We start from the raw sequence: 16,662 nt of genomic DNA, 5'->3' as shown, positions 1-16,662 counted from the left end.
TTCGGCTACTTTAACTATCTTGTCCATATTTCTAATGAGATTTCCCTCCTTGACTCTCACGGTTACACCCGATTTTTGCCTATGCCTAGATTATGCCTATTTTTGCCTGTGCCTCTTCACCGCTTCTAGACTACCCCCATTGTTTAGAGCATTAATAATCAACTTCCTTGTGTCGGTTACCTTCGCTTGTTGATAAACTAATTGATGGCGGTACTACGGAGCTACTCGGAACTGCTAGTTGCGTGCACACATTGCAATAGCGGCAGCTATAGACTGCATGCTATCATTCTTCTTATTTACCGCATCATATCAGGAGGAAAAACTCAAATAAGTGGGACCCCGGACAGCCGAAATCAGTCAGAAAGTTCCGCTGATGCTGTTAGATTTATTGCATACATGTCCAGCGCTGCAAACTTGGCTCAGCAACACTGTACCGCGCGGAGTCTAACGTACTATGTAGTACTGCGGTGGAGTTAAATGATGGACCGTGGTGGTTGTAACGCGATTAGGGGAGAGATTCGCAGGGCGTGTATCTGCTCCGCACGGCTCCTGCAATTATCTTGTGCCAAGCAGAGTGGATGAATATGAGTGTAGAATGTTTGATTAGATGAAGTCGGTATAAGTCGAGGAATACTAATATAGCCAATACACATATGCAGCAGATATCTTCAAACATGCGTAGCAAATGCACAACAAATGCTCAGGAACTTGTATGCATGTCAGAGATCTACAGTCGGAGGCAGAAGTCTTCGGGACTTTTGACGCGTAACCGAAGCTGAAAACTGCAATTAGCCTGTGGTTGAAGACTGCGCTTCTGAAATTGAAATTTTAATTTCTTTATTCTGTGGTAGTGAGTGGAGGTGACCACCGAAAAACGTCGCCCGTAGGCGCCGAGATCTCGTTTCGCGTGCACTGGAGGCCTGCATCAAGCGACGACAAACATTTGCCTCCACTTTCCATTTCATGCAGGGGAAAAGGCGCTGCGACGCTCATGGTGATGGTGTGCGCCTCGCTGTTTTTCCTGATCACTGGCTCGTTCATCACGGTGTCCTTGCTGAGAAGCAGTAAGCACTGGCAATGGTCATACGCCTCTTGTTCATTTGTCATTAATAGAGATCGGATTTAGGCAACTGCATATTTTTTTCAACGCTTCGTAGGCGCACCATTTTTACATATGAGCACGAATTAGCTGTTGACAATATGTTTAATACTCTTTTTTAGTGCCTATAAATGCCTATTTTGGGTGTCACGGCCTATAAATGCCTATTTCCGGCGTCGGTGCCTAAAAACACCCTATTTTACAGAAAAGGAGCCTGGAATACGCTGTGGTTTTGTTTTCAGATTCTGTTTGCTTTCGAATCCATTTCGGTTTTGAGTAGAACACACACGTGGCAACATTGCATGACCTCGTCAGTTGGTTGTGGTGAACACTGCACCTACGCCGGCTGTGTACACAATACCAACCAAGTCATCGAAAATATCGAAGCAACCCTTTTTCCTATTTTCTGCCATTTTATCGTGGCAGCTTGTTGATGACTTTGGCTGTTAAAGCAGTAGTTGACCAGATGGCACCACATTTCGGAAAGTATACGGAGTAAGTTATAGGTTCTCCCATATAATTCTCATTGGTTCCAATTGAAACCAACTGTAAAATGTTCCATAAACCTGCTGGAAACAGTTTAACTGATTAAAATTCCCACCTGGGTAACCTGCCTTATTTTCGTTCCTTGTGCCCCAGCCGCATGCCATCTTCATCAAATGGCATTTGGCGGTAATCTTGGTGGAGCAGGCCACACTAGACAGCTGGAAGTCGTGCGTGCATACGAAAACGCATTCGTGAACTCAGATCATAGAGCAAATGACTCAAACAAAAAAACGGCTTTTGATGTTCGCACCTTGCTTAAGGTCCCAAATAACTCCTGCTGTGTTTTTGTTTTATTTTACGGCAGATATTGCGCGCTAAAGTTCAGAACTGTGTGCACTTTTGATAAAGTTTATAGTGCCTATTTTTCTCCGTTAGATGCCTAAAACGCAATTTTAGCCGTCTATTTATATCGCCTAAAACGTGTTTTTTTTGTGCCTAAATATTCGGCCTCTAGGACTCATTGCAAAGGATGACAGGAACACTACCTTGACGTGCTGGTAACACCCACTTTTCAAATAAATTTGGCTTGTGGAAGGAAAGCGACGGAATGTATATACCTAGCTACATACGCGAAGCTGACGGAGAAAAAAAAGAGGGGCATTTGGGGAGGAGGAGGCGGTAGTAAGATTCCATTAAGGCTGGTTTTTACCCTTCTAATGTTTTTTTTCCTGTAGGCAATGAAAATGAAAGTTGAATTCGCAGAAGCTGACTGGTAACACTCTAGCAGATTTTTATTGTTATTGCTTCTCAAGAGCTATAAAGACAAGGGCCAGTCTGTGTTCTGGTCTTCTTAAGCAACAATTACTAGTTTATTCGCTGCTGCAACACAGCAGCTCTGGATCAGGAAATGTGCACAGAAATTCGTCACCCGCGTGTGCTCGTCAAAATGTATTGTTTCTGGGGATAGTTGAAATACTACCTAAACAGAACGGAATAGCCGGACAAAGACGCAAAAGTGTCACTCATAAAGCGAGACAAATTCCTTGTTCTCGCGGAAATTCCTTCGCTTTAAGTATTTTGTCTACCTTCTATTTTTCTCATCTTTACCATAACTGTGCTTTGACAATGCAACATCATGCTACTTCACAATTACGGTATTCTCTCAAGCGGAAAAACTGGAGCTCCGGATCGCGTGTTACCCTCATACCCTGAGAAATCTACTCCGCAACTTTAGATAGCATTGTTAAGATGGTTGTGCAGCGTACTTCCTTAATGTACGCATTCGCAACAGCTGGTATTCCAGCACTACATTCTGCTAATTGCCTTTCAGAGCGTAAGCATATCTCGTTTTCAAAATCATCTGCAACCAGGAGCCATCACGATCCTAATATCCGACCTCTTTTTGCCCATACTAAAGTTTTCAAATACAGATTTTTTCCGCACACTGTGGAGAATTGGAACTGTTTGCATGGCAACATTCGTGCATTATCAGTTTCTGATTTTGCGTCATCAATTGAGTCGTAGCATTGTATGGTGTTGTTTTCAGCGTTTATATTTGTAATCCTTGTCATGTACTCTTTTATGCGTGGGATTGTTCCACGTTTTATGTACCCATTACTGCTATAACACCTAGAATGGAGCTGCAGTATTTTCAAATAATAATATTACAGCGCACAGCGATGCAAGTTTTCCTCCGACAGCGTGCCCAGTTTCCCTTTCGGAGCGCATGTACTTTAATAACTTTGGGGGGTGGGGGGGGGGGCACAACCTTGTGTTTTACTAGAGCCACTTTTGCAAATGCGTGTGCAGCTCCCGACCACCCTGCCACCGATGTCGGCGACGAGACCGAACGTGGTCCTCCCGCGCCTGCTCCCCCCATGGTTGTGGAGCTGCCGGTCTTGGTCGACGACCCGACGAACCCCACACATCCAACGGGTACTGTGAGGTGCACTGTCTGCTAATCGTGCAGAGCACTGCAGAAACTTAACTTGCGCACTAAATAAATACTTCTAACAGCTTTGTGCCCCGCAGTCGGGATCAGATGAATGAATGAATGAATTAATAAATGAATGAATGAATGAATGAATGAATGAATGAATGAATGAATGAATGAATGAATGAATGAATGAATGAATGAATGAATGAATGAATGAATGAATGAATGAATATTTAATCCCGAATGAGTGACTAAGCAGTTGATAAGAGCTTTATCTTAACAAGTCATGAGGGAATAAATATTTAGTAAAAACTCTACCTAAATTGTGGCTCATTGATTTAAAATATTGTGCAGTGAAAGGAGCATAGCAACGCCTAACCTGTTCACGTCACTCCGTGGAGTACTTTTCACACTTGTTTCCTTTTCGTGCTCCTTCTGGAGAAGCGAACACCGCATTTGGCACTGGTGAACACTCACAAGTTTCGGTCACACTGCACGTAAATACCTCCGAAAGCAGAAAATTGCACAGTCGTCGTAGTAGCTCACTTGGTAGAGCACCGGACGCGAAATTAGGAAGTGGGGGGTTCGCATCCTACCGCCGGCGGGTGGTTTATTTAGTCCGCGAACACTAAGTGTTACCGCAATCGCCGCATTTCGCCGTTGGCTGCCTGCCTGAGATGCTTAAAAATCCCGTCTTCGAAAATGTAAAGTCATATATGGCTAATAATGATCGACAGCTGGAAGGATGTGATAGGCTGCAGTGACCAGTCGCCACATTGTGATAACTAAAAGTTAACTATAAAAATTTTGTTAACCAGCTGACTTGATAAAATGATTACCTCTTTTTCTCACACTCGAAACGCTGTAGTTCCACGACTCAGAATCCTTCTTTATACCTAAAAAAACTATTTTTAATAATTGTTTGGTGACCTTCGCTGAAACAGAAACGTTCGCGCTTGTGGATTAACATTTGCCAAGCCGCTGGATTAGTGCGTCCTTGCATATGTAGACGTAAGATCTGATAAGAGGGCGTTGCTCACATGCTGCGATAAACAAAGTTGTCTGTGCAGTGTTTGCACTGATGCGGGGCGCGAATGCGTAAAGTACGACTCGTGAGTTTCAAAAATATGCTCGTGTGTGTCCCCTGCCGACAACATTCAAGCCACTGAGGATAGAAGAGAGGCATACAACGATATCTACGTCGCGACGTCATTTCTACTCCTGGATATGTCGTTCATATACTATGGCAGGTCTTTAAATGATGACATTGTAGATACCGATTTCTTGGCCAGTAAGAGAACGATAGAAGTGCTGTTCTGTATGCGGTCGCTAGAAATTACATTTGTAGGAGTGCATTCTGCGCCGAGGTTCACGTGCTGAATAGCACGGGCGCTGTGTCCTTTGCTGGCGGTCATCCTGTTGCTGTCTAAGAATCGTCGGTGCCTCCCTATGACATGTTCCGTAACCTCGCCTATCTTCGTTGCCCTCTATCACTTCCCTCAATACTAGCGCAGCTTATGGTTGCGGTGAACGCGCCCTGCATTAGTTAAGAAGTCTAACAATATTCTGATAGTTTCAGTGCAGCAGAGGTGTATACAAGCGTATACGCATAGCGGACCGTGGATGTGCACGCCACACATGCGCTGTGACCGAGATGGAAAGTGCTGCTTCTACTGCGCATGCGCAGGTGATGCCATGCTGCTGCTATGTACGTACGTCTACGCGATAGTATACGCTATCCTAAACCTCCAAGATTTGTCATAGGTTGACGCTGAGTGTTCCCCTTTATACCGTACTAGACTGTAAGTCCTTGATGCGCGGAAGATATACCGGACATATGCGTGTACATGGTTTAGTTCAAAAATATTATGATGCACATGTCTGCAGCACCGGTATCCGAGACCTTGCTCTGCACCTACGGCTCCAGGACGAGCACGGACGCGGTGATGGCTGAAGACGGCCTCTGCGATTACGCCTTCTTCGACTCGCTGTACGCAGACGACAAGAACACACTCGTCGACCACACGCAGTTCGGGGATGACCTGAAGACCTTCTTGCGGGCTGCCGACAGATATACCAGGACTGCACTCGGACTGGCGTTCGCTTTCCAGTGAGTATGCTTCCGTGGATTTACAGCGGCATAAAAAAAACACACGGGTAATCACATTCAACTATCGTAATTAACATCAAATGCAACCGAAAAACACTTTGATCGAGGAAGAACTGAATCGCTACAGTGCTTGGGATAATCCGGTCAGTGCAGGGACAAGTATCCGGGACCTGAGGCGCCGATGGCGTCGATGTAGCAAACGTCTCACATAACAGAAAATTTCATGTTGCCATCACACCTGAATGGCGTCATGATCAATTACTAAGCGTGTATTTAGATTGACTTGTTACTGGGGCTTAAAAGCTATTATTGTTGCGAAATAACTACACCAATAAGATTTATTCTGGGATCAAAAAAGTGAATGCCGCGAAACACGCCCATGTAATTGAATGCCCTGCATTGCATCATCAAAAGGTAAATGCTGATATTCCAATATTCATCTGAACTATAGTAAGGATATAAAGAGTGCATTCTTAGGTTTCCTTGACATGGCCGCTTGTGGCATGTGATCCATGGCAGTGAAAGTGAGGCGGCTTCCTCGTGGTCACCCTTAAGCCCCACTCGATGTGCGCAGGCGAATGGCACGGGCGTCTGCCGATCTACGACAGACGCATTCCAATCCGCTGGGAGATTTCTGGCACATGAGAATCTTCCATGCTGGAGTGCTCGACACGGCCGAAAACACGTACTGGCAACAGATGCAAGAGGCCATCTCCCTGGTCGAAGTGAGTCTTATTCTCCCATCATTTCAAAAAAATTGGCAGTGGTTTAGCTCTGGTTGACCTTGGAGGATTGCGAAAGCAACGAGGAGAGAGAGAGAGGCGATGGAGAGCGCGTGGCAGCGGTGGCGGCCCCGACACGCTAGCTATGCGCCGCTGCTGCACATGCGCAACCGGCGAGCACCCGCGCAGCGACGGCGGCGGCGCGCCAGCTGTACACTGTGTGACGTCACTGCTCCTCGCGCATGCGCAGTATGGCCTTTCGTCAGCTGCGCGGAATGGCTCGGCGACTCGCGTAGTGTTGCTTTCGCAACAAAAAAAGTACGCAGCAGCACGCTCACGAGGCCGTTTGCAAGTGCTGCTAAAATTCAGCCCTGCGGACGGCGTATGGAGTAAAGGGGCGGATTACGCCGCCGCATCTGCTCTTCTCCTCATATAACCTCTCGTAAGTATGCTACCTTTTTCTCCTTTGTATTCATTTTGCTTTCTAAACTCAGGTGAATAACTTTAATAACCAATTGTTCTACTCATCACAGAATTTAAGGGGACACGCGGTAACTAAAACCATTTTCCTTCTTTACCCATGAAATCTAACCAATTCGGCACAGATATGTAACTGTACCTACATTTTTTAGACTACCTGCTATAGTTAGTGTATAATTACAATTAACACCCTCGTAATTCCAGACGGGTCCAGGTAATTAAAACCGCGTTTTTATGTCAGCGTGTTATCAAAGCCCTGTTCAATGCAATCAATGTATCGGTTCTTTCTTTATATGCGCAGTACTCATGGAAATAAGAGTTAAAGTGCAGTATGCATATTTCTTTGCAAACGTTTCGTACAAAGGTCCGAGGCTAAAAAATCTGAGCATGACGGCAACTGCCGCCTCTCCGTTTCAAAGGGTATGATCTTATCTATCCATCCATCCATCCGTCCACCCAAAAATCCATCAATTCGTCCGTCCCACCGTGCCTCCGTCCGTCCGTCCGCCCGCCCGCCAGCCCGTCCGCCCGCCCGTCCGTCCGTCCGTCCGTCCGTCCGTCCGTCCGTCCGTCCGTCCGTCCGTCCGTCCGTCCGTCCGTCCGTCCATCCATCCATCCAGTTTTAACCCTTGTGCAGGTTATGTACGCAGTTGTGAACAACGCCAGCGTGCTGTTTTTTTTTTCTCACAGACTGCAGCACCAAGCAGTGATTTCTTTGTTTCAGTGAACTTCGTATCCTTCATATAGAAAATAAGATGTGTTTTTGTGCCTCATAGCGAACGCGGCAGATAATATCTTGCGAAAAAAAGAGCAGTGTTGCACGTCATGCGCCATATTTGTAAATACTTATTTAGCCACCTCTGATAACTATAATTTTTATCGCGCTCTCAAGCGTAATGTGCACCTTATTATTATTATTTCAAAATTACTTACCTAAAATATTCTTTTAATGATCCTTAGTGTTTCTTCATAAGTCGTGGTATTGCAGTGTTGCTATTCCCATCAATTATGACACTTTGCACGGAGTATTTCCCGCTCTAGCAAAGCATTAACCGCTACAAGTTTTTGCTGCAAAACTGAAGAAATCTCTTAAGGCTTTAATACATTATTTAGGCGGAAAAATGTTTCTTTTGGTGAAAACAAAAAATGGCGTCTGAATGGGTTAACCAGGTGAACCTGAAAAATATCAGTAGGAAGTAGTGGACTAAGAGTCTATAATATACCGGTTTTTCTGAGAGGCCCTGCAAAGACGAGCGCAGCGAAGAGCATAAAAAAGGTACAAACTTTATCAGAAAAGCGCACCTCCAAGTGATGAAGGTCTAAATCACTTGTAGGCCTACATTCGTTAACTTGAATTATATGCAAGAGTTTTATTTTTGTATAAGTGGCGAACGCTTTATGTAGCGAATTTTGTGCCCGTTTCAATGTTTGTGTTATTGCTAGTTTTTTATTCCACATTACCCACTCGTGTTATAGCCCGTGATCAGGGCTGACAGTATAAATAAATGAAATGATTGCTTTTAAGCCGAGCAGTGGGGTGTCCCTAGCATTCCAACAAGTTCAAACCTCCGATGGCAGGAGGCCTACAGTTCCTCTGGATTACGAAATGTTCGGAACTCTGATGATGCAGAACGAACCACAGGGCGTGGCCGAAAAACAAGTCCTTTGTGACAAAGGCTGTGCCAAACAGCATAACGCAATGCGATACAATATGTCAATGCAGTGTTCGTGCGGATTGGCTTGTAAGCGTTTTTCAACCACTTACAGACGTTTCACGACGTTGCCTCGGAGTGGGGTCAACCTACACTGACAGTGCTTGCCTTGCCGACTCCGCATAAGGACTGGGTCACTTTCCTCGTCGACCAGGGCAGGTCAGTTCCTCAGGCTATCTCTATAGACTATAAAGGGCAACGTTGACCATGATACTGGCTCTGTGCGATGACGAAGCACCTGCCCAAGGCCTACGCCGCGGATGCTCATGGGATTTTTCAGCACGAAGAGCGACGCGATGCCGACGACGGCGACGACATCGCCGGCTTCTCCGCATCACGACCTCCTTAACACTCTCGCGTTACAAGAAGAAAGTAAAAGAAATGTGTGACTAGCAAACACGCCGGAAGCAAGCAGAACGAGTCGAGAAAGTTCGGTATCAAGAAACGAAAAAACTTCAGTTTTCGCAACGTATGCAATAATTCAATGACGACTCAAACATGGCCTCTTCGCAGGTCGCTTTTGCGTGGTTTGCTGAACGGCGCCTCACACAGGAACTGCCCTTCCTCTGTTTGTTTTGTGAAGAATGCGGCATAGGACCACAAGCTTTTCAAATGCGCACTGGAGACGGGAGCATAAACATAGACCCTCAGTCCATTGCAGAATTTAACGCGCGAAGGCGTCCGGATGAACCCGAGAAATGCGCGGTAGCAGGGTGCCACGTGCGAAACAGGATTTCCCCACGTGCAGACGTGAACATGGACATGAGAGGAACTAGTCAGTCTCCGACTGCCAGCCGATCGAAAATGCGGGCTCGCTCACTGAAGGCTCTCTTTACTGGCGCCCACAGAACCAACTTGCGAAGGCTTTGACCCCTATTAGGTGGTTGCGGACTCTGCAAGACAAAATAGAGTTCCCTATAGGGGAAAGAGGACTGTGGAGTGGACTAAGCGGTCTGATAGTGATGATGATGACCACGTGTGACCACAAAACACCTGAATCATTCAAGAATAGCTCATCCGTGCCCTATCGTAGCGTTATGGAAGCCTTGCGCGGTAACAGTTCCTTGTCGTTTCTTTGCCCTAATCATTTAGAGCGTTCGGAAAGGGGCCCCACCGGATGTCGTAGCAATGCACGCTACATAACGCGGTCACGTTTGAGAGACACTGTGTGGCTGAGAAGCTCCACAGATAAAAAAAAAACTAATAGCAAGGCTACGAGTAATTAATACGAGCGTTGAGAGTTAGCTAACACCAGGTAAGGGAGGAATAACAAAAAAAAATGCTTCGTTTGGGGCATGGTGTAGGGGTAGGTTTGGGGGCACGGTAGTTTTTTACGCAGAACTCCAGGTGGTCGAAATTTCCGGAGCCCTTCACTACGGCGTCCCTCATAGCCTGAGTCGCTTTGTGACGCTAAACCCTCATAAACTGTTACGCAGAAGGACAACGACCTTGCGATTGCTCTTGTGAACGTTGATGAATTGTCCATGACTGATTCCATGGATGTTGCGATCGCAAATCCTCGAATTCAATAATTTCAAAGTGCTTAAGCAGATGTTTTAGCTGCTCGTTCCAAATAAACAGTAAGCTGTTATGAAGGTGAAAAAATATGCGGGCATTTCTGTGTGCGAGCGAGAACACAATACCGGCTCCCTGGCGCTCACCGAAACTGAAATTGGGGCCTAAAAAATTGGATAATACTCTAACGCTGTGGTCCGGATTTATCGTTTAATTTCTATACCAACCCTTGTCGGCACCTTTCAAGACGTAAAACCTCGACACGGAGAATTTTTATCTACGATGACCTTTAAGGACCCTGTATCGCTAATTGAAGACGGCATGGTAAAATGCCTGGAGGTTGTCTGTAACTACCTGAAAAAAATTTCCTTGAAATCATGGGCTTTCTTTCCAATGTGCAGGAAGTTGGGATACTATCCAGACATGTTCGTGGTAAGTGGCCACTACAGATTCGGCGACAACACCGTTGATCCCTGCGCCGTGATGCCTCCTACCCGTTACTCGCCCATCAAACTGCCGAACCATTTGCTCCAGGACTACCGATTCGACCTGGTTAGTCAGAACGCACACTATACTCACCCCTGCATATTGAAAGTTCGAAGCGACTTTTGCATAAGCCATAAAAAAGCGAAAGGTCTCTTTGAATAGGAACACCTCGGTCGCATCTGGCTAAAGCTCATAATGCGGCTCGCTCATCACCTCTTCCGCCATCTCATTCCTAAGGACGCCGATCTCTTGCCCAAGTTGAGGACATTTCTGAGCCTGCCAGCGCCTTTCTCGACAAACAAAAAGCTGCTCGCTTAGGCTGTTGAATTGAAAAAACAGATGGGCCTTCCTTTCCACTGTAAACTGCCAAACGAAAGCCTTTCACCAAAACTGGAACCCTCATCAAAATGTCTGCAGGCTTGAAATGCATTTTCATACAGGAAAGGTGCAGTGCATTCTAGAAGTGCCAATATATGGTTCTAGCCGCACCAGGGTATAGGCTAAATCATTTGGAGGCTGAATGCCCCCTCGCCTTTGCTAGCTGCTGTTCTTAGAGCTAGACAGCCTGCGCATAGTCTACCGGGCGGCTTTGTCGACTTGAGAAACCTCTATGAATACCGGCTTTTCATAGCTGGGGATGGCCGTTGCCATTCTTTGATGCTCTTGGTACTTCATCTGCAAATCATCTGCAAATGTTTTTTTAATTCTTGCGGGTGTTTCTGCAGCATTCTCGACGTCATTGATACTAACAAGACAAAACAATGGTCCAATCATAGAACCTTGTAGCACAACTAGGTAACATATTAAACGAACAGATTCGCAACCCTCAATATGTACAACCTGGTTACGTCTACTCAGATGACCTTCTACCCGTTTCCGAACCTTTTATTTATTATCGGCTTCACGCAGTTTAAAAATCAGGTTACTGTGCTGTTCCATATCATGGGCTTTCGCGAAATCTATGCGAATGACATGGATCTTCTGATGGTCATCTAATGCTTTCCCTAAATAGTGAACGCCCTCTACGGTCGCGTCGTCGAAAGCATTCGGCGGAAATTATGCTGATTCGCATAAAATGACCCATTGGCCTCAAGATAAACGCTGATGTGCTACGCTTTTATGACAGGCTGCATGAGTTTGCAAGTTACTGAACTAAGGCGCATGGGTTGGTATTTGGTCATCAGCGTTCGCTTAAGTATAAGAATAACAAACGGCACAGCACCAATCATGCGGCATATGACATGAGACTAGGATTTGTTCGAAAATTACAGCGAGGCAAAATGGAGCTCATCTTCCTCGCAAACTGGTCACCGGCCCAGCTGTCCCAACTACCACTTTCATCTTTAAAATTTAGTGTCTCAAAACCTGCATGTATTAAAGTGCAGACAGCAATGTAATTTAGCGTGTACTGACTTCAAATCCTAAATTTGTCTTTGGCCCAACCAAACGGATGTTATCCCTCATGACCGACGACGCCACCGGAAGCAGTGCCTAATGGGTAAAGTTGCAAGATACGTGTTTTGATATAAGAAAACAAAATTTCAGCGTGCTTGTTAGTGATGAGAAATTTGAGAATTGAAGAACACATGATAGGTTTAACTTTTCTAAATGCAGAGTTCACAAATTTGGAATAATTTAAAAACAAGTCTGTCACGTATAACTAATTAGTGCACAGTATTGAACATGCACAGTTATGTAAAGGTGACCCAAAATTTTTGTCGTGCAGTTTTTTCAATGTCGAAAGCAATGCAATTATTTCACAAAATCCCCGCAGGAGTCTGCCCCTTCCAGTATTCGTGAGGTCAAATCCAGAAACGGCTCAAGCCGTGGGTTGGTGTCGGTCACCATGAAGGGCCGCTGGACGTCGCCGAGTGAGGGACAGACGTATGAGTTCTACTCACAATGCGACTACGACTGGGATGCGGTATCTTTCGGCAGTTACACGGAGGTGAGTGAAGAAGTGAGCTACGAGGGTTTTTATGACCCCCGGAGCAAATATCGGTCCAGCATCAGTAGGTTATAAATTGAGGCCGATAATAGCTGTGTCGATAGTCGGCTGCGGGCTGGTTTTGATATGTGTCTTCACGTGCACGCTAATAGGCTTCCTGGCTGTCATTGGGATCTGACGGCATTGTACAAATAGAATCAGTATGAAACTAAGCAACTAAGCCCGTGGCAATACTGGCCGATCAAACGCCTGCGGCTGTTCTAAAAGCTGCAGTCACACCCTGTCACAAGCACGATGATTTATGCCCAAAATACTTGCCACATTAAGAATTGTAAGAAGAGTTACTCCACTTTTAAAACTGGTCTGCGCACAGAACGAGTGCTTTGGAGCGAGGAGCTGCCGACCGCTTTATAAAGCAGAAGGCACGAAAGAACGAATGGATTTGTCTGCAGTATTAACAATGGCCACTTGGACATAATGGACCCGCATTGCCATGCCATGGGCTTGCGTGTTCCCTTTCACAAATCTTCTAGCTGTACATGTCCGCAATATCCAGTGTCACACCTAAACGCAACTAATTATTTCAAGCGCTAGTGAGTCCAACTTAGTATATTTGCGATCTCTTCGCCTAGCCTACACCGATTCTTTTAGTCAGTCTAGTTGTTTAATTAAAAATAATCATACAAATTTTCGAGTCTTGGCTTTGGAAAAATAATGTTAACATGAGCCCGCTGAACAAGACACTGCTAAGGGTAGTAGGGCATTGCTGCTGTGAAAAAATAATAAACGGATGCTGCTGTGAAAGCAGGTTACGCAGTCACAACAGCAATCATTCGGATTCATTCGCGTGGAATGGTGTGTCTATCTAAAACCTTCGCTACTTTTAGCTGAAGAAAACAGCGCAGCAACAGAGCCAAGAGAGAAGACGGGACAGCGCCTGTCCCGTCTTCTCTCTTAATTGTCCCTGTTGCTGCGCTGTTTTCCCCATACACCCAGACATCCAGTATATATTTCCTCTCACATTACTAGACTCACGCAACTATCTGGGGGATGCTGGCCGACTTCACGGCGTACGGTGCTCGCACAGAAGCATACCAGGGCAAGATTGGGGACTGTTTCGCAGGGCCCACGCTGCGGCGCAGGCCAATTAGCTTCTGGAATAGGCGGACCACCCAAGGCTCCGTAATTGCCATTATTTAAATAAAGTTTGGATCAATCAATAAACCTCCATGCCTCCTCCTCAACACATGCCGTCACCTGACCTAGCGCCACTGCAGGACCCACTATAATGCACCCAGTTCTGTCATGACTAATCAGTATACCGCATGGCGGATAGCGATCCCCTTACGTAGGGCCACCACCATACAATCCCTGGTTCTGCGGAGGCTCGGCCTAGTTCTGTAAGTCCTACGGCTGGACCGCTGCGTTCCTTAATAACGTAGTGGTGAGCTGAGGCTAGCCGGTGAAGCTTATTTCATGGAAGCCTGATAATTCTTGTCTGTTTTTGCGTTTTGGCGCCCCTACCCGCACACTTCTCATTCCCTTCCAAGCCCCCATTCCGCACCCACTGTCTCACAGCGAAGGATACCTCAATGGTGACAGTGGCATGCGCCGCGCAGGCTACTTTCCCAAATTTCCCGCACACCCATTCTCCGGAGTTTTGTGGACCCTTAGTGGGGAGGTGTATTTTATGTGCGGAACGCTTTGTCAGGACAAACTCAGGATCATACTTCGCAATAGTGGCCGTGTCTGGCTACATTGCCAGTGTAAGATGTTTCTTTCACAGAGGGGAGTTTGGCCGCCGCGGTGGCTCAGTGGCTATGGTGCTCGGCTGCTGACCCAAAAGACGCGGGTTCGATCCCGGCCGCGGCGGCTATAATTTCTTTGGAGGAGAAATTCTAGAGGCCCATGTACTGTGCGATGTCACTGCACGTCAAAGAACACCAGGTGGTCGAAATTTCCGGAGCCCTCCACTACGGCGTCTCTCATAGCCTAAGTCGCTTTGGGACGTTGAACCCTATAAACCAAACCAAACCAAACAGAGGGGAGTTTTTGGCTTGAGTGTGGCGCTATAGAATGTGCTGAGTTAGCGTGACGGCAACAATGCCTTCTTTCTTGTGTTTGGCGCACCTCGGTTGATTGCGCGCCACAACTAACAACTAACTGACTTACTACCTTTCTAACCAAGCAACCAAATGAGTAGTCATCATCGTTCTCGAAGGTATGCAGAGACGGGGAGTACGCGCCTCAACTACACTACAAACCTGACCACAGCGCCGTGCTGACGCACCATGCTACGCAGCGCCGTGCGTTCGCCTACGACAACGAAGAGGGACTGGCCGCTAAGGTATCGGAGGGCTCCCGTTTTGCGAAAGCATTTGAAGGACCGAATTCAGTCAAGTAATTAATCACTCACTGCGTCCAGCAAGTTTTCGGAGCTAGCCAGGGCGGAAACGGCTGAAAGACAGTTTCCTGCGGCGTGTATATAGAACCGTTCATGCAGTAGCACAAAATTAACATGAATTTAAATCGGCTTCGGGCATTTTTTAGCCGTCTGGGGTGCTCTATGATGACTGCGAAAATTATTAAGAGGTTTTTTTTTATCAGTTTGTTCACTGCACCCATGCAGTTTCAAACAACATGAATATACTTCAATAAAACCTTCCTTTTTATTCTTTATGCCCAGCTGTGCCAGGTGAAAGGCGGGGCGTTGGACTTCAACTTCGGCATCGCCGTCTACGATGTCGACTTCGACGACTACTCCAACGAGTGTTCGACACTGAACAAATTCGGCTCGCACAGTCGGTTGAAGGCGCTGAGGAAGATCGTCGACTACTACAAGAGTCTGGCTCATGATCACTTCGACGAGGCGTCGTGTACGAGCGCCGCTGGTTGAGACCGCTGCGGTGCGCTGTTCCCGCTAACGCTTGAAAAACGCGCACCTGCCTTTAGCGTAATAAAGATCGAACGACGGCAGACAGTACTGATATGGGCGCGTTCATGTCAGCTTCACCTACATTGGCGAGTCTTCGTTGTGCCCTTCCGTCCTACAGGCACTCGAAAGAAGTGCGGTTAGAGATTGGGGTTTAACGTCCAAAGCGACTCAGGCTATGAGGGACGCCGTAGTGAAGGGCTCCGGAAATTTCGACCACCTGAGGTTCTTTAACGTGCGCTGACATCGCACAGTGCACGGGCCTCTAGAATTTCGCTTCCATCGGAATTCGACTGCCGCGGCTGCGATCGAACCTGCGTCTTTAGGGTCAGCAGCCGAGCGCCATAACCACTGAGCCACAACGGCGGCCCTAAGTGCGGCTAGAAATGGACTCTAAAACGGGTAATGAATAACAAAAAAAGCGCAGGTTGTACGATTACAAAACCAATCCCGTTCAACTCTGGAGTATCCACTTAAATAAAACATTTTTTTACATTTCTGGAAGGAACACGCATAGCGCTCAACGAGAATATTCCATACTTCCCGATACAGAGATCAAGGAAGTATTGAATTTCACTCAAACAAAACTTAAGCCTATGTACTGTGGGATCCCCATTTGCTTGCTTTTCTGATACGCTTAAGGGCATCCGAAACAATGCTACTGCAAGATGTGTGTCTGGTGGTTGGTGCTGGCATCGTATAATTTTTTAACTAGTGTCACGGTTCTCAAGGCCCGTCTTGCTTGGGATCCCTTATCTAAGCGTAGAAAATACTCCACATTGGATATGTTGTGGAGAATTTCTTTTCAAATGCTCAACAGTAGCAAACACCAGTGTTTGCTGGAACCTCGTGTTTTATCCAGACGACTTTTATCAGCGAAAAATCCGTGAAATTAAACGTCGGACATATCCATTCAAACCCTTTCTTTTTTCACCGACCGTCAGTGAGTAGCACAAGTTACGTGCTGATATTGTTGAATGCTTCACTGTGGATAGGTTCCGCGCACTCTTGTTTGATGAGTGACGTGGCGGGCACTTGTGTTCATGTATGTCTGTTTTTTTTTTGTTGTTGTTGTTGGGGTTATTTGTCGTCATATTTTCTTTTCTTTTGCCTAACCTGCATTCGATATGTTTTGGATACCCCCTGCTATAATGCAGTGGATTCCAAGAGAAGGCAAGCGTAGCAGTGGGTGGTGGTGGTAGAGAAGAGACTTTATTCAATAAAAGAGGTGAGGCT

The 16,662-nt window shown here is 46.3% G+C and overlaps 1 protein-coding gene across 1 annotated transcript; it reads left to right on the top strand.

The window, feature by feature from the left end:
• Nucleotides 1-985: 985 nt before the first annotated feature.
• Nucleotides 986-15,390, top strand: LOC149348423 (uncharacterized). The gene is made up of 9 exons (XM_089585824.1): nt 986-1,064; nt 3,395-3,520; nt 5,409-5,631; nt 6,206-6,356; nt 8,601-8,708; nt 10,466-10,612; nt 12,321-12,494; nt 14,716-14,841; nt 15,181-15,390. Exons 1-9 carry the CDS (start codon nt 992-994, stop codon nt 15,388-15,390), a joined length of 1,338 nt encoding a protein of 445 aa, XP_089441950.1. The 5' UTR covers nt 986-991.
• The last annotated feature ends 1,272 nt before the right edge of the window (nt 15,391-16,662 follow it).

Source organism: Amblyomma mixtum, chromosome 4 (assembly GCF_055824585.1).
Source record: "Amblyomma mixtum isolate Tamu chromosome 4, ASM5582458v1, whole genome shotgun sequence".
NCBI lineage: Eukaryota > Metazoa > Arthropoda > Arachnida > Ixodida > Ixodidae > Amblyomma > Amblyomma mixtum.
Note: the sequence above shows the minus strand (reverse complement) of the source record. Positions and strands in the feature narration are given on the sequence as shown.